Below are 23,329 nucleotides of genomic sequence, written 5' to 3' on the forward strand. Positions count from 1 at the left end.
CTTCTGCTCCCTCCAGGACGTCAACGATGTGGAGGCTCGCCTCTGTGTAGAGGTTGTCGTCCCTCTGTAGGGGTTTCCTCTCTTATACACGTCGCAGGAATAAACAGGACAGTGTCCTTCGCTGACCTTGCCGTTCAGGCTGTGTTAAGCATTGTCTGTAGCCAATACATGTAAACAAGGATCTTTGTAGAATATAGTCGTTGCCGGAGATAATAAAGTATTTTTCACATCCATATATGCAGACAAAGTGGTTTGGACTGGGAGTTCCGCTCTGGAATGGGAGTCGTCCCAAGTGGAGAGTCAATCCCAGTGAGGCTCCACTTGCCCAGACCCCTGGTGGGTTTTTTCTGTAGTGGGTTCACCTTCCTAGCCTCAAAGGGGGTGGGCCTCTCAGGGGAGAAGGGACGAATTGTCCAGATTTGTGCCTCTGTACAAAATAGCCAAGTTACTCACCATAGTGACTATCCGACTCCTAGTCCATAGTTCCCTTTCCTCCATACTTTTGGGACATTCCGTCCAGTGGGACGGGACCGGAGCATTTTTCCAAAAAACCATCACATTGAAAAATGTCTCTTTTTTACATGCGGTACCGCACATGGCCGTAACCCCGCCCTCCTGAGCTCCGCCTCACGCATTGCCCTTCAGTCCTTTTCTATCGCCAGGTCTGAGAGCAATAATAGAGGATACTTATTAGAGGGGACGGCGGCGGACGTATGGAGGAAATGGGACTATGGACTAGTAGTAAGATAGCCACAATCGTGAGTAACTTTGTTATACTCCTACGTACCGTCCCCTTTCCTCCATACTTTTGGGAGATTACCAAGCACTCCTCACAGGAAATACGGGTGGATGGAACCTCCTTACTGAAAAAGGTTTTTAAGAATAGCATGGCCGAATTGAGCATCGCCTCTGAAGCTCAGGTCTAAGCAGTAATGCTTACCAAAAGCTGATGGGAAACCCATGTAGCTGCTTTGGCAACGGTTCGATGTGCTTACAGAGCGACCAATAGATAGGAGGCAATGAGGGGAAAGCATCAAATTTCATGTTGACCCACACGCTGCAAAGAGGACCACCTCTGGCGTGCCCCATTGCTGTTCATCTCACACTCGTAACCCATGCCGACTGGTGACTGAATTAATCTGCGGTCACATTGAAGTGACCCGGGATGTGTAGAGCCTGGAGCCAAACAATATACTGGATGGCCTGGCCCAAATTTGTATGGCAAGATACACAAGGAGAGGAGAGTCTGCGTCGCCCTGCTTGTTGATATAAAACCTTGCTTTAAGGGAGGTATTCAAAATGGCTGCCGTGGCCCGCGGAGGTTGGGCCGCCATTATCACACACCAGGGGCAAACTGCATCACAGGAGCAAGTGGAGCAAAAGTCGCCCCAGGGGAGTCAGGAGCTCTGCGTGCCATCCTAGCCTTGAAACAAGGAACCCCGGCAGAGCCAGTACTGGCAGATCTAGGGTGTATACTCGACACGTCAGGGCTTTCCCAGAATTAGCCTCTAGTGGAGGATGCTCAGCAGGGCCAGTACTGGAAGGTCTGTGGTGCGTGACCCCCTTCTTTCGCCCCCTCAACAGACCTGGTATTACCACAGCCGCATGCGCGGAAAGGCTTAGGGATATACATTACAGTCAGGACCCTCGATGAGGGACTCTCAATTCTGTCAGTGACCGATTTAGCCCCAAGCAGGGGAACCTCAGATTTAACCCTGGTTTTATAGCCACCTCGAGAGGGGCCTCGAGCCAAGACTCGGTACAGTTAGCTCCAGATGAACAAGTTACTTCTTACCTGGTAACGTTCTTTCGATGGGATGTTCCTCGGACGTATTCCTTATCTTTGATAGATCATCTCCCAGCTTGCTAGCCTCGGAAAAAATTTTCAGTAGAGGGAGCTGCGCGTCGACGTCCCTCGAGCCGATGTCCCTCGACAGCCTCCGTATCGGCGCCGACGTCATCACGCGTATAAATAGACTCGCGCAGCATCCATTGCTCAGTTCCGTTTTGACGTTAACAGTTGTTTGACATGAATTGGTTATTGACCTTGAAGGAGCGTAAGCTGCAACCACAAGGGAAGTATTACTGCGGGGATGGATGGGAGGGGCGATAAGGAATACGTCGGAGGAACATCCCATCGAAAGAACGTTACCAGGTAAGAAGTAACTTGTTCTTCGAAGGGATTGTGTCCTCAGACGAATTCCTTATCTTTGATAGACTCCCATAGCAGTGGTGTGTAATTGGAGGTGGGAGTGAAAATCCATGTTTCTTTTTAGGAATGAACAGAATGTAATACGGCATTGCCAAACCTAGTCTCTTGACTAGAGGAGGAATCCAGGTTGTAAAATCTTGTGAAGGTATGTGCAGACGACCTGTGGCAGCCGCACATATGTCTCGAACCGGAACCCCTCTTTGGAGGGCCGAGGAGGCTGCAATACCCCTAGTTGAATGAGCCCTAAGATTTTGAGGAGGCTCTTTCCCTGCTAGTTTGTAACATTCCAGAATGGCCAAAATAATCCATCTGGAAATGGTTTGTTTTGTTATCGGTAGTCCCAATTTGTGTCCTGAGTAATTTACGAACAGTTGGTCTGCTTGCCTAATCCTAGCAAGTCTGCTGATGTAAAAGCTTAAAGCCTGCCTTGGGTCCAGCCTATGTAGCCTTTCTTCCTCTTTCCCCGGATGGGCAGGCAGATAGAATGAAGGTAAGGTAATTTTCTGAGTGATGTGGAATTCGGAAACCACCTTTGGGAGGAAATTAGGCTTCACCTGTAGGACAACTTTGTCTTTATGAAAAATTGGAATAGGGGTTTTAAAGCTTGTAATTCGCTCACCCTTCTAGCAGATGTTAAAGCCACTAATAAGACAGTTTTAAAGGTGAGAAATCTTAGCGAAAAAGAGTGGAGTGGTTCGAAAGGAGTACCCATCAGGAAATTTAAGACTAAATTTAAGTCCCATAAAGGAACCGGCAACGGTATTGGAGGGTAGACATTAGTTAATCCCTTTAGAAATTGTATTACTAAGGGTAATTTGAAATACGATGGCTCCTCTGCAGTGCGCTTGAAGATCGATAGCGCTGTGAGATAGCCTTTGATAGTGCCAACTTGAAGGCCTGAATTTGCCAAGTAGAGTAGAAAGGATAACACCGTTGGTGTACCACATGAAAAGGGGTCAATATTCTCTTCTCTACACCAGCTGCAACATTTGTTCCAACGGCAGCGGTATCAAGACTTTGTTGCTGGCCTTCTGGCCGAAAGCAACACCTCCATGACGTCATCAGGGAGTATCTCAACCTTTCAGAAGCCAGGCGTGAAGGTTCTGATATCTGGATGGAGAACCTGACATCCCTTCTGTGAGAGAAGATTCTCCTTGAGTGGAAGACGAATTGGAGGGCAGATGGACATGTCCAGAAGGTCCGGGTACCACGTTCTCCTGGCCCAGTCTGGGGCAATTAGGATCATGGTCCTCTGGAATCTTCTCAACCTCCTGATCATTTGAGGAATGATAGGGACTGGTAGAAATGCGTACAGGAGTGGAAACTCCCAGTCCACTACGGACGCGTCCCCTAGAGCTCCTCTCGGGGGAAATTCGCTTGAACAAAACAGATTGCACTTCCTGTTGGTACTGGTGGCGAACAGATCCACTTGAGGGGTTCCCCAAAGGGCGAAGATCTCTTGAAGGACTTCCTGAGCTAGTTCCCACTCGTGGGAGACTGTGCTCTGCCTGCTCAGAGCGTTCGTCGTCAAGTTCTTCTCTCCGGCTAGGTGAACTGCCGATAGAGATTCCTTCTTGAATTGGCCAAAACCAGAGCTGCATCGCTTCTCTGCACAGTGGCAGTGATCCTAGGCCTCCTCTTTTGTTGAGGTAGTGCATGGACACTGTGTTGTCCGTCATTATCAGGAAATGTTTCCCCTGTACAGATGGCAGAAAAGCTTTCAGAGCTCTCAGCTCTAACAGGTTTATATGTAGTCTGGACTCCGATGGAGACCAACGACCGCTGATGGTCAAGTCGTTGGTATGGGCTCCCCACCCCGTGAGTGAGGCATCTGTGACTATTGTTATCTCCGGCCATGGTTGCCAAAACAGTTCTCCCTTCAAGATGTTTTTCTGGCAGGCCCACCACTGAAGGTCTCGAGCCACCTTGTCCTGAACCTGAAGGAGGTCTGTCATTGTCCCCGAGAATTGTGACCAATGAGTTCTCAGTGCCCACTGATGAGATCTCATTCTCAGGCGAGCCTCTGGCACAAGGAAGATGCAGGATGCCATGAGGCCTAGCAACCTCAAAAAGTCGAAGGCTGGGAGACGTTGGGCATTTTGAAACTTGGTGACCCATCTGCAGAATATCTTGAGCCCTCACCTCTGGTGGCAAGGCTTTTCCCAGGGAAGTGTCCAGGAACGTTCCAATGAACTGGAGTCTCTGTGATGGTATCATCTGTGACTTCTTTAAATTGAGGGAGAAGCCCAGTTTGTGAAGGGAGTGCCAGACATAATCCAGCTGAATCTGAGCTTGTTCCGGAGATACAGCTCTGATCAGCCAATCGTCCAGGTAGGGGTAGACGTGAATCCCTTCCCTCCTTAGACTTGCAGCCACTAACGACATTAGCTTGGTGAAGACCCTCTGGGCGGAGGTCAGCCCAAATGGAAGAACTCGAAAATGATAATGAGAGTCGCCAATTGCGAACCTCAGGTATTTCCTGTGTTTGAGATGGATTGGCACATGGAAATAAGTACCCTGGAGGTCCAGAGATACCAGCCAGTCCTGGAGCTGGAGGGCCTGAAGGATCTGAGAGAGAGTTACCATCTTGAACTTATCCTTCCTGAGGAACTTGTTCAATTCTCCTAAATCCAAGATAGGTCTCGGTCCTCCGTCTTTCTTTGGTATGAGAAAGTAGGGGGAGTACCAGCCCTTGTTCCTCTCCGCTACAGGTACCGGTTCTATGGCACCTTTCTCTAGCAGTTCTACAATTTCCTGCAAGAGGAGCAGATCTGGAACTTTCAGAGAGCTGTTCCCCGGTGGATGACTCTGGGGGATGCATAGAATAGGCAGGCAGTAACCTTGGGCAAATGTCTCCAATGCCCAAGCATCCGACGTAATAGCCTGCCATTCCGTCAGATGTTAAGTTAACCTGCCCCCTACTGGTGTCTTGTGAGGAGAGTCCTCAGAGTGGTTTGGAGGCGGATGATGCAGATGCCAAGGGTAAAGAGGCACCTGCTGCTGCTGCGGCTTTTGTATTTTTACCCCGTCCACCTTGGGTGATTTTTTTCTGACCCCTTTGAACCGGCTGTCCTCTGCCTATTCCGAATGCGGAATAGAAGCGAAAGGACTTACCTCTCCAAGAGGTTCCTGAGGGGCGATATGGTGTCTGACGGATTGCAGCTCCCAGGGATTTTGCTGCTGCCTTTGATGTTTGTAGTTTTTCTAAACTGTCATCCGCCTTTTTTACCAAAGAAGAGCCGTCAAAGGGCATATTCAAAAGTCTGCTTTGCACATCTGGAGCAAAACCAGACTTTCTCAACCAAGCAAATCTCTGGGTTGTTGTACTTGCTGCCATGGCTCTGCTGATGCTGTCAGCAGAGTCGATGCCAGTTTGAAGGGATTCACACATAGCGTCTTTACCATCCTTGATGATGTTTAGGAACGCTTCCCTTTCTTCTCCCTCCGGAAGGCAGTCAGCCGCTGATGAAGTACACTCCCAAAGTGTGTGGCTGAACCTTGCGAACGTACAAGTAGCATTGATGGATGTCATGATCTCTGCTTCCAAAAGGTCAGGGTTTTCCCAACTCCCTTGGAAGCAGATCCATAACCCAGGTTCCGAGTGCCAACCAGTCCCAATTGGGACCTTTTGGACCCAGTCCTGGCGCCAGTGGCACCAGGCTCATAAATATGCCCAGTCCCAGCGCTGGAAGCGCCGGGCTCATAATGCTTGGGTGGACTTACCTGCAGCAGACCATGCTGCTTACTTGCCTGCCAGTTGAGCCTCTGATCCTCTTCTGTTTGGAACTACTTTTCCTGTTGGGTGGGGCAGGAGCCACTCCCTAGATTCTGAACACTGGAACTCTTCTGGAAAGCAGGAACTCTTTTCTTACCTAGGCGTGGCTGTGGAAGGAGACACCTAAGCACTACAGGAGGCTATTTAAACCACACCGATGGATGAATCTTGCTTTGCGTTATTCTGCATCCTCTGCAGCAGAACGCTCATCGTGTCTTCTGCATCTGATCCTGGGCCTAAGGAAAAAGGCTTACCATCCTGAATCCAGTCTTCAGCAACACCTATAAAGACAAGAAAGAACAGGTTAGCATTACGGTCTTCAGTGACAGCTCTTCACTTACCTGGTCCATCGGCTGTCACCAACGCCTCGCGCTGCATTCCGGCATCTGAAAGACAAAGGCTTACCTACTCTTCGTGCGCTCCGGATGTCTTCACACTGCATTCCGGCATCTGAAAGACAAAAGCTTACCAACTCTTCGCACGCTCCGGAGGCCTTCGGCGCTGCATCCCGCATCTGAAAGACAAAACAAGGTGCGTTTAAAGACATTAGGGAACTTTAATACTCACGTGCCATTACTCCTTTCCACATCTAACCCAGTGGGTATTCCGGCACCCTGCAGCCGCTCCGAACTTGTACCTGCAAAATAAAAAGACAGTTAGAGCGCATCGTGAAGCAGGCAACAAGCGCTTACTAACGTGCTTCCAGGCGCTTCTATTCATCACACGGGCTCCATCTTCAACTCACTTCAGCCCGTCATCCGCCATCGCCGGAACCCTGCAAAACAAGAAACATCATTACTAAAGACTATAAAGACATTAGAATTACTCGAAACTTACCGTTCGTGCAGTAAACGACGGACAGCAGTCCTCTGAAGTCAAGAGGCCTGCTCCCCTTATCCAGTGAAGAAACTGGTTACAGCACCCTGCCCCGAGGCAGATGGAGAGCACGGCGTTCACTTACCTAAGGTGAGAGCGTTAACCTTTGGGGTTCTACAGGAGAAGAGAAAGGGAAGAAGGGAGAGACATTCAATAACCCAGTTCCTTAATCCCATATTTTCTATCTGCAGACATCTTACCCTTCAAGTCAGACATACAGTGCACAGAGGTCCAGCCCAAAGAGCCAGCCGTGTGTTACACATCACCTTTGAAGATACGGTATACGCCCAGTCAAGACCGGCGCCTCTACGGGAATCAGGTGAGCGTTACATGGATTTCAGCGCCATGCTACATGCAGAAAATACTTTTTTGGCCATAGAGTCATATCTCTTATCATCCCTGTCCTGTGGAACAGTAGGGTAAGCCGATTTACTACCTGATGAAGTAGCTGCCTTAACAACCAGACTCTCCGGAGTTGGGTGTTTGGATAAATATTCAGGGTCAGCAGAAGACACCCTATATTTAGCTGATCATTTTTTGTTAACCGCCGGGATTACCTCAGGTGTTTCCCAGTTTGCCAATATTCTCCTTTGTAATGCCACATGAAATGGCACCACAGGATCCTCCTGTGGACCTTTCACCAAGAAGTCTGTGAGGTCGTCTTGCTGAAAAGAAGGTGAGGGTGTGGACCACCCCGTAAACTCTATTATCCTTGCCATCAAGGTTCTATAAGGGGTTTCAGCATGTTCCCCTGGGTCTGGTCTGGCAAATTCCACTTCTGGGGAAGTGTCCAACCCACTTGCTTCCTGTAAGGATTCTTGGAGGTCTTTCAACCTACCTTCCTCAGAGGTAAATTCCTCTGGTACAGGAGTTGCAGATCCCTGCAACTCAAAACGTCTTTCCTGATCCGAATCTTCCCCTTCTTCATAAATAGATAAGACTCTGGAGTAATCAAGTCCTGAAAATGGTATAAATCCCATTTCCAGAGCAGAAGGGGCCAAATTCGTCATGATTGGATGAGAAAATGTCGACGTCGTCGACGCAGACGTTAAAGGCTTCAAAGCCATCGAAAAAGGCGTCGAGAAAGGTGGTAGAGGTCTCGAACTCGAGAGAATCGGAATTCTACTCGAGGTTGTCGACGACATTCTCGTGATCGAGGCTCTGGGTATGGCCACTGGCTGTGAGGTGGCCGTGGGTTTGTCCTTTCTCGGTGTCGAAGACGGCGTAGACTCGACTGACCTGTGCGTCGAAGAACCCTTCGATAACGGCATCGAAGATGCCGATCTATGCGTTGAAGGGATCTTTGACGACGGCGTCAAAGACGCGACTTTGCCTTTACTCGAGGGTTCGTGACACTTTCGAGTGGCTTCTTTTACCGGGTGCTGCGACTCGCGGCGTTTTGATTTTTCGGGTCTTTCACCCAGGGTATCACCCTCAGCATTCTTCGAGGGGGTCGAGGCCGCTTTCTCGAAGACGCTCAGCATCTTTTTCCTGAATTCCTCCCACTCAGCCTGAGAGCTATGTTTTGTGGAGCAGGAGACCCTTTTTGGGGAAACGGAAGACGAGGAAGGGGATCTTCAACGTCTCTTTTTTGAATGCTTAGATCTCGAAGAGTGATGGGAACTGCTTCGAGACCTAGAACGAGAATGTCTTTTGTGATGGCGAGGAGACGAATGTCTTGACTCCGCCGAGGAAACTTTCGAAGAAGTGTTAACTGCCTTACCTCTCTCGAGCTTCCCCTTATGCTCCTTCAAGGCTTTCGCCGTCATGGACATGCAGTCCTCGCACTCCGAACAATGGTGCTCGACTCCCAGGCACCACAAACAGATCCTGTGAGGATCCGTCAACGACATTTTCTTTCCACAGTCTCGACATTTTTTGAAGCCGTACCGTGGAGTCTTCGGTTCGGGTGAGGAAGCCATTGAGTACGAGTCGGTATTCACGAGGAATAATGAGTATATTTGACTGAAGAACTGAGCAATGATATTCCGAGGCCCCACGAAGCGCGGAAAAACGGAACTGAGCAACGGACGCTGCGCGAGTCTATTTATATGCGTGATGACGTCGGCGCCGATACGGAGGCTGTCGAGGGACATTGGCTCGAGGGATTTCGACACGCAGCGCCCTCTACTGAAAAAAAATTCCGAGGCCAGCAAGCTGGGAGATGATCTATCAAAGATAAGGAATACGTCGGAGGACACAATCCCTTCGAAGGAGAAGCCTCAAGGCTAACCCTGGTATCCAAAGCCACAGCAGAACTGGGGTCAGCCTTAGCTACAAATGGGGAACCTTGGAAGAAGATCCAGTATTGGGAGACCGCTGCGGGGCCCCTCAGAGGAGTTTGTGTGTTTCACTGGGTCGAGACCAAAAGGAGTACCCAAATCTAAAGTGTTCTGCTCCCACGGAGAACCACAGGTATTTCATAGGCGGGTTCCAAGTCAGAATATGCATTTTTACGCATTCTGGAAGACCACACACTGTGCCAATTGCCTTTCCGAAAAGAGGGCTTTATTTGGCAGGGGGTGATCAACTTGAATCTCTCTCGGAAAGACCGAAGATAGTGCGCAGGCCAGCCTGGTTGAGCACTGTGAAAGGAAAGCAGTACTAACCCCTTCCTTGCTCCATGAGGGGAACAGGTTCCACAGCACTGAGGAATAGAAGTTTCTGCACCTCTGCTTTGAGGGAGGGCATCCGATCTGTTGAAGAGAGGTTTGAAGGGTCGGGTAGGAGGAAAGGGCAAGCAAAAACCCGCCTAGACGATGGAAAAACCCCACCAGTCTTCGGTGATGGTTTGCCACTCCTCCAGATGAGACGAGATTCATCCTCCCACCTAACTGTAGTGTGACCGACAAAAATATCATTTGGTGATTTGTCGGCAGGGAGATTACCTGTCCCTGTAGAGTAGGCTGATGGCCGAGAGAAAAATCAACCACCTTGCCACTGCCGTTTAAGACGGGGCTACCAACAGGAGTTTCAGATCAGCGCCCACGGCGACCCTGAAAACCCCTGATCCCAGAGAAGGACTAGTCTGGGACCATGACCTCTGTGTACACGGGGCTTTAGCTGAAGCTGTCACCAGGACCGACAAATGGGTCTTTGTTGTCTACATAGCATGGAAAAGCTGCTCCGCCCCAAAAGGAACGTTCCCAGCAACCGTCATCATGAAGGTTGGTGTAAGGGTGGTATCCAAAATGGCTGCTATGGACCAAGGAGGTTGGGCTGCCATTTAGTCAACACCTGAAGAGAACTGCGTCATAGGAGAAAATGAGGCAACTGTCCCCTCAGGGGAGTCAGGGGGCTTAAGAAACACTTAGCCTTGAAACAAGGATCCTCGGCCGAGCCGGTGCTGGCAGATCTAGGATGTTCAGTGGACAACCTAGGAACTGACCCAGAATTAGCCTCCAATGGAGGAACCTCGGCAGAGCCGGTACTGGAAGGCCTGTTGCTGACCACCTTTTTTGTCCCCTCGACAGAATCGGTACCACTACAACCTCGAGCGTGGGACAGTCGAAGAATGAACTCTACCGGCAGGACCCTTAGAGGATCCCTCGACTCCGTCGGTACTGTATTTAGAGGAACCTTTGGTTTTAACCAGTGACATATATCTCCCTCAAGAGGTGCCTCGAGCCATGGCTCGTTGTGATAAGCACCAGAAACTGAAACCTCAGGGAAACCCCGGTATCTAGAGCCACATACCAAATGGTGAACCTCTGAGCCAAGTCCGGTTTAGGCAGGTCCTCTGAGGGACCCTCAGAACACTCTGGTGCGCCTATTAGGCCCTTGAGACACCTCAGGGGAATCCCTGTTAACAAGCCCCTCCCGGTCATGGAATGTTCTCACCGAGTGGAGTTGCTCATTGCCGTCCTCATCCTCTTAAGGCTCATCCCAACGAGGTGGGAACAGAAGATTGATCCTTCCACGCCCACCGCCAAAGGCTTTAAAAGAAAAACTGAATCGAAGCAGCCGGGGCCTGGGTGGAACAGAAGCAAAAAGATGCTTGAAATACATCCTCATAGGGTCAGAGTGCATAAGCATCTGAAACTTCCCAAAAAACTCATTCTCAGCCGAGGGCTTAGGTGTCGAAGAGGAAGAAACCGCTCGTAAGGGACCTACCCCCCCCCCCCGAACACAAGGTGGATGGTTGCCAGGAGGGTCCACCACCGGCTAAATCCACATAGATCAATGGAGCAAAAGCATGAGGGAGCGTGACAGTATGAGGCAGCGGAACCCACGTACGCCGGTCAAAAGAAGCGCGGAACGGGTTACTATTGCCAAAAGGAATGCTCCCAGCACCAGACGTTGCAAACGTGTAAGTGTAAGGGAGGTATCCAAAATGGCCGCCGTAGGCCACACAGGTAGGCCCGCCATTTTGACACCACCTGAAGAGCAGTGCGTCACATGCATAGCTGAGGCAATTGCCTCCTCAGGAGAGTCAGGGGACTTAAGTAACACTTTAGCCTTACAAGGATCCTCGGCAGAGCCGGTGCTGGGTGGTCTCGGATGTTTAGTCAACATCTTTGAACCAGTCTCAAAATTAGCCTCCAACGGAGGAACCTCGGACAAGCCGGTACCAGAGGGAATGCATCTGTGACCCGCCTCTTTGCCCCCTAAACAGAACCGCTAAACATCATGAGCCTGAGCGTGGGACGTCGAGGACAATGCACCACCGACAAGACCATCTGAGAAGGCCTCTCAGATCTGTCGATATAGACTTTAGCCTCTACAAGAGGAACCTCAGGTTTCAACCTGGTACGTAAAGCTCCCATAAAACGGGCCTTGAGTCGGGACTCGGAACAGACTTTAGCCTCCACAAGAGGAACCTCAGGTTTCAACCTGGTTACACCGGGGAAAGCTCCAGAAACGGAGACCTTAGGGTGAACCTTGGTATCCCATCACCCAGCCGAACTGGGCTTGACTTTAGCACTGTGATGGTGAACCTCGGAACAATGTCCGGTACTGGCTAGTCCGCCAAAACCCTCAGAGGAATCTCTGGTACGCCTGTTAAGGCCCTTGGGGCACCTCAGGGGAAAACCTGGTGACAGAGCTACAAGAAAGGCCCTTAAAGTACTCCTTCATGGGGTCAGAGTGCATAAGTCTCTGAAACTTCCCGGAAAAGGCACCCTCTGATGAAGATTTAGAAACTCGGGTGGGCAGAGGCCCCTCATAAGGACATATCCCCACGAACGTAAAGAAGCAGGCTGCCAGGAAGCGAGATTGTATGCAGTAGTCTCAAGAAGGGCGGAAGAAGTTATGAGAAGGGCAGAAATGATTTGCACTGACCCGTGGAAATGGTTGTTCAACAAAAAGATGGTTGACAGCACCCGTCGTCGATAGCGTGGGTGAAAGGATAGAATCCAAAATGGCCGCCGTAGACCACGAGGTAAGTCCCGCCATTTTGTCCACACCTGAAGAGAACTGCGTCACATGATATATGATATGATATTTTATTTGTATCGCGCTCAAACACAAGTGTTTCAGAGCGCGACAAGGGAAGGGAACTGGGGAGAACACATCAACGATCTTACTAGGCCCAGTGACATTGAGAACGTGCAAGTGCATGGGAAAAGGGAAAGGGGAGAAAGTGCATGGTCGGGGAGAGAGGAGAGTGCGGAGCAGAGGAGAAAAGATAAATAATAACAAATACAAATAAATAGATAATAGAGGCAATAAACAGTGGTAGTGCAGCCAGCAAGTGACGAGAGTAGTGTTTACGGCAGCAGACTGGGTAAGTCTAAGTAAGTGCAGAAAAGGAAGCTAAAGGGGTGGGGGACTGTATGGGTACATATACAGTCCCCATTTCAAGGGGTGACCAGGTGGCAGTGCAGGAGGGTGGCAGGGTGAGCAGGTACCTGGGCCCAGGGGACAGCGGGTGGCCAGGTGCACAGTGCCAAGAGAGAGGAGATCAACAGGGGAGAGGGGGAGCGAAGGCAGAAGAAAAGAGGAAGGTTTTGAGGTGCTTCCGGAACCGGAGATGGTTCTCCTCATGTTTTAGAGTGGCAGGGAGGCTATTCCAGAGGGAGGCCCCAGCAGAAGACAGATCTACCCCCAGCTCGTTTCTTTGAAACACGACTGACCCTGAGGGAGTTCGAGGTTGAGGAACGAAGAGCTCGAGAGGGGAGGTATTGTTATCAGGTAATATTATCCCCATATATATGGTCGCCGTAAATAATATCGCCGGGAAAAGGTCGCAGCAATATTATATGGGTGACCATATATATGGGGACAGGGGCAAAAAAGAAAATTTAAAAAAAAAGAAAAAAAAGTTTGGGGGTTGCGGGGGTGTCCCCCGCATGTTCCATGCAATAATGTCGCCACAAAAAACTGCCATTTTTCGGCGATATTTTTGCATGGCAATATTTTTGTGGCGACATTATTACATGGAACCGAGGCATTTACAGAGGGATAGGCTCAAGGTATTTTGGACCCAGGCTCCAGAAAGCCGTGTGGTCAATGCAGAGGGTTTTGAATTTAATCCTTACATCCACTGGGAGCCAATGGAGAGATTTCAGAGCTGGAGAGATACGATCCCAGGGCTTGAGGCCAAGGACAAGTCTTGCAGTCCTGTTCTGGATTAGTTGCCGAGGGCGGAGAGTAGAGGCAGGTAGATTTAGGAAGAGGCTGTTACAATAGTCCAACCTAGAGAGAACCAGAGCTTGGGAGACAGTGATCTTCTGGGGGAAGGAGAGGAAAGGCAGAGTACCTCCGAGGAGGTGCATTAGGAAGTTTGACTTTTTAGTGACCTCAGATGTGGGAGGAGAAGGAAAGTGTGGAGTCAAAGATGGCCCTGAGGTTCTTAGCCTTGCAGGTGGGGGTAGGAGGAGGGCCAAGAGAGGCCGGCCAGTGAGTGAGGGGAAAGGATGGTGGAGGTGTGCCGATGAGGATCTCCATCTTGCTGGCATTCAGACAGAGGTCATTTGCGGCACACCAGTCTTGAATGGCAGTTAGACACTCAGAGATGAGAGAAGAAGAGGAGGTGGCCGAGGGCAGCCTTAAAATGAGTTGAGTGTCATTAGCGTTGCACTGGAAATTGGAGCAGAAAATGGCAATGCAGTGGGCGAGGGATGCCAGGTATTGGTTGAAAAGCCAGGGCGAGAGGTTCAACCCCTGGGGAACACCACAGGTAGAGAGGAAGGTAGATGATAGGAAGGACACAAGTTGGACCTGAGAGGGTTGATCAGAGAGGAAAGAGGTCAGCCAGAGCCTGATCAGTGATACCCAGGTTATCACAGAGACGGTTGAGCAGAATGGAGTGGTTGACCGTGTCGAAGGCAGAGGAGAGATCGAGTAGGATGAGGACAGGGGGAATATTAGAGTCAAGGTTGGAGAGCAGATCTTCACGGATGTTCAGGAGAGCAGTTTCCATGCTTCTGGCTGCTCTGAAGCCAGACTGGTGGTAATGGAGACAGCCAATAGAATCGGAAGGAAGGTTAAGCTGAGAGATGGCAAGCTTTTCCAGGAGTATGCCCAGAAATAATAGTAATGGAAATAGGGCGATAGTTAGCTGGACAAGAGGGATCAGCTGTGGGTTTCTTGAGGAGAGGCTGCACACAGGAGTACTTCAGAGGGGAGGGGAAAGATCCTGAGGCAAAGGAGTGGTTGCAGAATTCGGCAAGGGCCAGAGCAAGGGTGTCAACGTGGTCCTTGATGGTTTTAGAGGAACAGGGATGAACCTGTTTTGACAAGGCTTTCATAGACTCAAGGGAGAAGAGAAGAAAAGAAGAGAAGGAGGGTGGGGATGTAGTAAAAGGGGGGTCAGTAAGCACAGACTGAGAGGGAATATGAGAGGGGAGGGGCAGAGAGGGTGGACAGGATGTCCTGGGTTTTTGAGATAAAATGAGAGGCAAGGGCACTGCACAGAGCCTGGGAGGCAAGAGAAGGGGAAGAGACTGCAGCAGGGCTGGCCAGTTCCTTGCCGATTTTAAAGCGTTTGGCCGAGTTGTTAGATGCCGCAGAGACACGGGCTTGAATGTGGACTCTCTTATTGGTGCGGACAGAGAGTCGGTATTGCCTTTGGAGAAGGCGACAGGCCAGTTTGTCAGAGGATGAACAAGAAGTCCTCCATTTCCTCTCAGCCGCCCTACACTTACGTTTAAGTGTAGCTAGGTCAGAGTCATACCAGGAATTACACTTGGCTTTGGACTTCAAGTGTATCCTCATGACAGGGACAAGAGCATCAAGAGTATCGGAAATAGAGGAGAAGGGACAGGGTTGTGTCTGGGTGTGAGTCAGCCAGAGGTGGAGGGGGGGTGAGAAGGTGGCAGTGAAAGCCTCAACTGACACACGCTTCATAGGTCGGATGTCCAAGAAGGTAGGTGGCAGTGTGGGGGTGGGCTAAGCTTGGGAGGGGGGGAGAGAGGGAGATGATCAAAACTGTGTGGATGAGGCAGGTATCTCCACAGCATGGTCAGGGGACGTGATCGAAACTTTAGCCTTGACACAAGGATCCGCGGCAGAGCCGGTACTGTGAGGCCTTGGATGTTTACTGGTCATCTTGAAGGGGCCACTTGAATTAGCCTCCCAAAGAGGAACCTCTGCAAAGCTGGTAATAGGGGAGATACGGTCAGCAACCTCTCCCTGTGCCCCCCTCAACAGAACCGGTATCACCGCGAGCGCAGGAATGTTGAGGAATCCATCTTACAGACAAGACCTTAACGGGTCCCTCAGTTCTGTCGGAACACCTTTGTCTCAATGAGAGCAACCTCGGAACGTAGTCCAGTCTGTATAGCTCCCCCGAGAGGGGCCTTGAACCGTGGTTCGGTACAGAAAGCCTCAATGGAGGCCTCAGGGTGCACCCCAGTGTCTGAATGGGAAGCTCCAGTCAAGGAGACCTCGGAGCAAACTCTGGTACCCGAAGCCTCAGCACAACTGGGCTGGCTATTAGCACCCGATTAGTGAACCTCGGATCGTTATCCGGTGTCGGCAGGCCCCTCGTGGGAACCTTCGGAGAAAACCCCCGGTACGCTTATTAGGACTGTGAGGCACCTCAGGGGAAACCCTAGTAGCAGAGCTCGTGAAGCCCCTCCCGGACCTGGAGGACCCTGGGAAGGAGTACCCCCGGCCGGGGTGCCCTTAAAAGTAAGGAACTTACCGGGCATCTCTTCTTTTCATTGATGAAGAGTTGAAAATGCGTGGGAGGAACTCGCTGGAATACCTCCTCCCACCGACGAAGACAATGCTGAAGTGCCCGGACAGAAAGGGAGTCGCAGTAGAAACACGAATCCCAACAGTGATCCGGTCCCAGACACTCCAAGCAGACAGAATGGGGATCCGGCCTAGCGAAGCAACGTTCGCCATCGGAACAAGAGACAAATCCCAAACGATCCGGCATAGACGGAGGACAACGTGACCGCAGAACCGGAGCAGGAGAGAAGGACAACAGGAAAGAAGAAAACATTTCTTCCCAGTGATGCAAGTGCGTCCAGCCCCGACCGCACGAGAAAAGGACTGAAGGGCGATGCGGAGCACAGGAGGGCGGAGTTACGACCACGTGGAGTACTCCAAGTAAAAAAGAGAAGAGGACACTTTTTTATTTGATGCTTTTTTACAAAAGTGCTCCGGTCCCGCCCCACTGGACGGAATGTCCCAAAAGTATGGAGGAAAGGGGACGGGACGTAGGACGATTGTACTCTTCTCCCGAGTAAAGTAATATTTTTATGTCATTTTTGGTGTGGTCTTCAACTGAAGGCATCTTTGTGCCCAATGATCAAAATCAAATATATTTAGTGTCAATATACTACAACATCTGGGTGACCTGCGCTAGGTGTAGTTCTCTTGTTGTTAAAACATATTGAGGTGATACAATTAGATAGGAGCCAGCTGCCAGAAACCAACAAGGGCGCTTAACAAGTGGGCTAGTGCTGCTACCAAAAGGGTTACCAGCACCCTTTGGAGCTATATGGCCATTAGCTGCCAATGCCCACATGTTTGCTAAAAACGCTTTTGAAAATGAAAGACAAGGAATACTTAAGTGAGCTATCTGAACTGAGGCATTTGATTTCAGCTTTGATGGTGTTTCAATCACACTACACACCAGTCCGGCGTGGCTTTCTCAGGGATCATCATTTTAATGTATTATTTATTTATTTATTTAGTATTTATAAAGCGCACATCAGCCCGGGGGCATCGTGGCGCTGTTACAGACAGTTGAGCTTAGTTGCAATATACATACAAATGTACATATTATATTTCTTTTTACATGGTACAGATATGGAACAGAATTATCAAAGAGTCTTTGGCACAAACGTGTGACCAATACGGATAATAAAGGACGTGTGTGCAAAAAGGTAGTGGAGGCACAATGTGGTGAGCAATAATGCAGACAGTACGCTGCATTATCAAGCTGAAATATAATTAACTTAACTTAACTTTGGTGTCCATCTGTCTCGAATTCCAGCTGGAATAGCTTAGATCTCGTGTCTCATCGGTTCTCTACATTGCTGTGTGCTGGTGGAATTCTTGGCGCAGCAGATAAAATAAGGAGTAGTGCAGATCGGTCATCCGTTCCTGCTGCGAGTGCAGTTACACCAACTGCACTCGCAGCAGGAAGGGATGACCAAACTGCTCGATAAGCGGACGTAGACTGCAAATACGCAAACTCACACCCGTACGAGTAACTGAAGGAGATTTCTCCATTGAGCCAATAGCCACTAGGTAGACGGCAAGAAGAGGAACCAGGCTATTGTCCGACTACTCAGAATACAGAATTATTTTCAACAGCCTCCATGCCAAGTCCCATGAGGATTAATCTGCAAACCTAACCACCATGCACGTAACAGCACACTGCTAAATCCTCCCAACAACTGTGAACACTGTTGTATGCCCCCACAGAACCAGTGCAGGCCGAGAGACCTTCAAGAACTATGAGATTTGAATGAATGTTATTGTTAAGGTGAAACGATATAAATTGGGTGAAAAACTCCTGAAGAATATTCATTAGTAGTTTTAATTGAACAGAAACATGTTGAGACCCTAACCTGTGACTTTACACACAGAGAAAAAAGACTTAGAATACAAACAGCTGCAATTAGATCTTCGAGTTCTGAGTGTACTGAACAAGAAGCCTACCATATTTTGAATTAACAACATTTATGTATATATTACACTTATTTCACCGTCGCTGATCGTTGTAATACATTGTACTAATCTAAAGTGCCTTCTAATTTTAACATGTGTATATATCACAGTAATTCTGATGTTTTTGTGAATTACTATATTTATTTTATATATACGGATTATTAATTAACCTGTTCAGCACCTTGAACTGTCAATACAGTCTCTATATCACTGTTAAAAGTAGATCTGACCACCTGGAAATAGATAGAGATAGCACTTAGTTATTAACTCTACAAGTGTAAACCGGGGATCTTTTCATATTTTGAGAGCAATAATGCAGCGCAGCACTCCGGCTACTCAGCAGATGGGCTTGTATCAGCAAATACAGCCCAAGTAGGGCCCATCTAACTGCCTTACAAAGGATGCTTATGTTTGTTTTGTACCGTATTTATGTTTCAGGAAGAGTGAGGAGCCGCAACACTGCAGTTCGCCCTGTGCCATGATTGCGATGCGGTCCCCCAGCAAATCGGCTTCATCCATGAAGTGGGTGGTCAACAGTATAGTGCGGTCCCTTTTCTGCTGCTGGAGGAGGTCCCAGGTGGCTCTTCGTGAAGCTGGATCCATGCCAGATGTTGGTTCATCAAGCATCACCACCTAAAACAGGCAATGGACATGGTGTTGGCAATCACTGTCACTTTCTTAGCTGGGCAAACATCACAAGCACAAATAAACCGGTATGCAACAAACACTCATCACATTTCTTCTCTCGCTATTGTATGCCAGATATTCGACAAGACTTCTTCAGTCCTTCTGCTGAGTACTTACTATTCCACAGCGGATTTAGAAAAGAAATGCTCAGAAATATTCCATAGCAACACACTGAGAAGCAAAGTAATTGGAAGGGACTTTCTCTGAAGCACTGATGTGTTATTACTAGTATCACAGAATTAGCTTGCTAAAGGAATCAGGTATGGAGTGGTCTCCACTTCTCAGTATTTAACTTTGTTGAATTCTCTAAGCCACAGATCTTTTTAAATATGATCTTTTGTTTCATGTTTCCTTTTTGTTGAAGATATATAAAAGAAAATGACTTTCTCCATTTAGGTTTAAATTGATAAAACATGGGCTAGTTCAAATGTTTGCTTTTAAGTGGAAAATGGACAATAATTTTCATTCATACTAGCTGCATTTTTTGCGTCCTTTTCAGTTGATGTAACTGTTATCAGGAGAGGCTAGGAGCAGCGGTAGTGATAAACAAAGAGTCTGCAGGGAGCATGCCATGACTGAGCATGTGTGTCAAACAGATTTTTTTTCATGTTTATCAAATGAACAGATAATCACGTGTTCTATAGGAAAGGCTGGCTTTGATTGTTTTTGCCTTTCACTGCATCATTCCTTTAATATGACTGTAGCAAAAATTCACGGGAACATGTTCCAGCTAGCTTTGCCCTCTCCCCTCAACTAAGCACTGCAGCAACTATCTCCCAGTCTCTCATTCCACTACTGCACAGCACACCTTGTGCTTTGCACAGCACCTTTTAAACTTCAAATGGCCGTTGGATGGCTTTACCAAAGCTTGAAGGAAAGGCTGGCCTTCAATTCTTGTAAAACTGCAGAAAAAATAGGTTTAGGCAAGTCTTCCCTTGAATTTCCATTAAAGCCAATCTGTGGACTTTCTAAAGGTAATGAAGAGAATGCAAGCCAATTATGATTGTGAAGATAGTGCCAATTGAGAAGTTACATTTACAACAAAAAGTAATCTTTTTCTTGTGCAGAAAATGTGTTTCCAATAACTATATACCAATGTGCAACATCAACATGTCATGTGTGAAACAAACAAAGCAAGGTTGTTGTGTATAATAGAAAAACAGTTGTCTGATCGTTTTGGGGTAATCGGTATAACATACAGTAAGAGTCAGAGCCAAAACCAAAATAAAAGGTTTTCCAGAACTCTCATCAGCGGAACAGTACACAGCAACTGTAGGTCAGCTAAGACAAATACATGGCTCTAACCTTTAGGTTTTCAGAAATGAAGCCCTGTGGCCATTCAACCCCTCAAAACACCCTTCTAAACTGCACTAGGCATGAATGAGGTCTACGACTTACCTTGGAGTCTCCAATTAGAGCAATGCCGATTGAGAGCTTGCGCTTCATTCCACCAGACAGAGCCTTGGACAAAGACAGTCGTTTGTCCTGCAGGTTCAGGATGCACAGGATCTGCTCAATTTCCTCCAGACATTTCAGTGGGTTCAATCCTTTCAGCTGAAAGTTAAGAGATTACATTAAAGACAATGTCACTAAGGTAGAAAAACTATACGGGATGCCGGTTATCTTTGGATGATTCCACCCTGGTGTAAAAGCACACATCTAAATCGCAGGAGACAAGCTCAGATCTTACCACACAGATTTATACATGCTGGCATTCCATTAACCTGACTTTGGACCAGAGGTTCTGTGAGGAGATCAGGCATGTGCTCGAAATATCTTACATGAGATAGAAAAGATTGGCCGAGATATAAAATAACAATCATTTCAATTGTGGAGTACTATACTGAGGGTATGTGTCGCAGGTTAAATGCTCTTGGTAATAGTTGAGAGGCATAGAACTACTTTCAGGGCAACATAAATACATTCGCACACAGGTTTTCTCCACTGGTCCTTAAGCAAAACATTTAGATCACTTTTTTTAAAAAAAACTACAGACTGAGCTGAGGTCGCTTTAGTAGAATATTGAACCTCAAACCCACCATATGTGCCCTAAATGCCTGCACTGTGGTTACCCTGTAATTTTCCCTGCACTGTAATTACCACTCCATATTCACCCATTCGCTGGGTGCTTTGGACTATGCCTTTGTTACTCCATGGATCAAAAACCGGTCTTCTCTTTTTACATTGAAACTGTAAAAATTCAGCGGCCAGATGCATTGGGGCTAGGTGCGCTTTAGTAGTGTCAAAATAAATAAACTGTGCAATCCTATTCACCAGCTGCGAAGACATGGGCTCATAAAACCTCTGCATGGATTATGCTACTATTGCAAGGAAAATAAATAATCTTTCTCCATATTTGTCATTATTTCCTGATGCTAAGGCTTGCATGACATATGTGTTTTAAAGTCAATCAATTGCCTATCCTCGAAGTTATTGGCCCTTGTTTTGGGCTGCCCCCCTTGGATCGACTGTCGATTGTGTAGAAAGGCTGAGACAACTGAGACTATAAAGCACCTGACACTTTAATGTGAAAAAACATTTGTTCTGCGTTCTTTGCACTTTAATCCTTTTTATTAATGCAAACTTTGATGATGTAGACTGTACCCTATGGAATAGGTTATTGGAGGCTTACAGCATCTCACTGTTATTATCTCAGTGTAGATTTTTAGACAAATTGCTCAATCTTTTTTCAAAAGTAATTTAATGGTAATATTGTATTTGATGATTTTAGTAATGGTGTTTAATGAATTGTGAAAAGTTTTAGTAATAAACCATACCACAATAAAAGAAAAAAAAAATCTTGACTTTCAGACCGGTAATTCCACAAAAAAAGGAATCCTAAAACAATGAGGGCGAAAAATAATGCTGAATTTTATCGGTTTACTTTTTTGCACTTTTTTCACTAAAAAGAGATGGGGAGTTGGCTAAGGGAATGAATTAAGTTGGGGGGGATATGGGTGGAGTAGGCGGGGGGCTTCGGGCATTTAAAATAAAAAAAAGTGGAAAGAAAAAAGAAAACCAGTGTTTTCAGCCTCGCTGTTTTGGCTTCGGTATTTTAACATAAAATCTTCTGACCACCTAGTAACAGAGCTCATACTGCCTACTTCCTGACTGGTCCATGGTAAGTTCCTCGATAGGGACTCCATGTGGAATCAAAGAAACTCCATGCTACCGATAGGTTTCCCAAATCATAAAAGCAGTATTATTCAAACTTTTGCAAAAAATGTTTTTGTGCCACACACCTTGACCTATAGGGCGTGATCTTGGAGACTCGTTATCTGGACCTTTTGAGCATACAGATTCCACTATTGACATTGCTATTTACAATAATCAAACGTTGTAATAATTTCATACTCTTTTTAGGTCGGCAAACGTACCAACTATTGTCACCTTGCCCCATACAGGATCCATGACCACTGTAATCAAATTACAAAAAGATAACTGACCAACTTTATAGCAATACTTACACAACCACAAGTATATCATGATCTCAAAGGTGCTATGCAGAGTGCTCATTTATCGAAGCTCTGATCAATGATCTGGAAGGCCAAAATGAAAAAATGTGTAGCGGAAAAGATGAATTCCCATGCAATTACTGCCGTCTAAAGTTTGTAAAGTAAATCACAGGATTTACTGGACCTCAGAGGTCAGGTTCCGCATAAACCTGTCTTATATTGATGAACTGCTTAGCCAAATCCGCTCTATTAACAGAATGCCTTCAGTGTGGAGGGTGGCCATAATTATAATTTTAGCAGAGCCAGCCTCAAGGATTATCATTAAACTAGACTTAATCAATAAGACACTTTATATAGGGATTTTGCATTTATTGAAGACATCCGCAAAACTTGTCATTTTCGAATGTGCACAATTCTGCAACATGGTTTAAGAACTACAAAATTTGCCATGGCACCCATTTCACTGTTTTTTTGTCGAAGAATAAATTGTGAGGGAGAACTCTCAGAAATGTGCCAATTCCTCTCTACCTTGGAGACCTCCATATCTTTTTGCTGGAATTTAGGACTTTTTTATCTCTCATGTATTTTTTGTGTGATTTATACTGTGCATTCTTCTGATTTTGGAGTCTGACAAAGTCCATAGGCATCATCTTTGCATTGTGACACACAGCACCTTCAGTGCAGTGATACAGGGAAGCCTCTTAGATTTCCCAAAGGTTTAAATACCTTCTCTTGGTGAAACTACTGTTTCCAAGAGCAGTGAAGTGAAATTGACTTTACTTACATCGTGTAACTTTCTAGACCCAGCACACACTATCTTACCATAGGGTGCTGAAGGGCTTACTTAGTATCCCCTTTGTCTAGTTTCTCATGTCACAATTTTATGATACCCTTTCTACAATTAATGGCTGGTAGCAGGGGTTTACTTTTTACTACTATTGTGTGTTTTTGCCACGGGCTGCAATTGCAGCTGCAGTAAGACACCCATTGGTGCCCATTTTGTCAAAATGGTCCCGGTCTAATTTTTTCACCATTTCTTGTTGGAAAGGTCCTTCTTGAGATTTACTCTGCGCGCCAAACCAGGTTTTTTCCCTTTGTTAATTTTGTCTTTGGCGGGATTCACTGGTGAAGCCCGCCTCTGGCGGCAGTATTCTGGCAGGGGCAGGAAGTGAGGGAGGTGCCCGAAACGCCCTGTGCTTAATCCGCTTAGTTACAGGAATGCACCCAAAGGTGATTGGCCGGCTGGCTGTC

At 47.5% G+C, this 23,329-nt stretch overlaps 1 protein-coding gene across 6 annotated transcripts in view; it reads right to left on the bottom strand.

Moving 5' to 3' along the window:
- The window catches only part of ABCA3 (ATP binding cassette subfamily A member 3), a 1,774,001-nt gene that overhangs the window by 737,906 nt on the left and 1,012,766 nt on the right, over window positions 1-23,329 (bottom strand). For all 6 annotated transcript variants that reach the window (XM_069646922.1, XM_069646923.1, XM_069646920.1 and 3 more), the window contains 2 exons: window positions 20,022-20,177; window positions 18,359-18,569 (listed from right to left, as the gene is read on the bottom strand). In XM_069646922.1, the coding sequence (XP_069503023.1) occupies window positions 18,359-18,569; window positions 20,022-20,177 (367 nt within the window). The remainder of the gene's footprint in view (window positions 1-18,358; window positions 18,570-20,021; window positions 20,178-23,329) is intronic.

This window comes from Ambystoma mexicanum, chromosome 2q (assembly GCF_040938575.1).
Source record: "Ambystoma mexicanum isolate Mex_15411 chromosome 2q, UKY_AmexF1_1, whole genome shotgun sequence".
NCBI lineage: Eukaryota > Metazoa > Chordata > Amphibia > Caudata > Ambystomatidae > Ambystoma > Ambystoma mexicanum.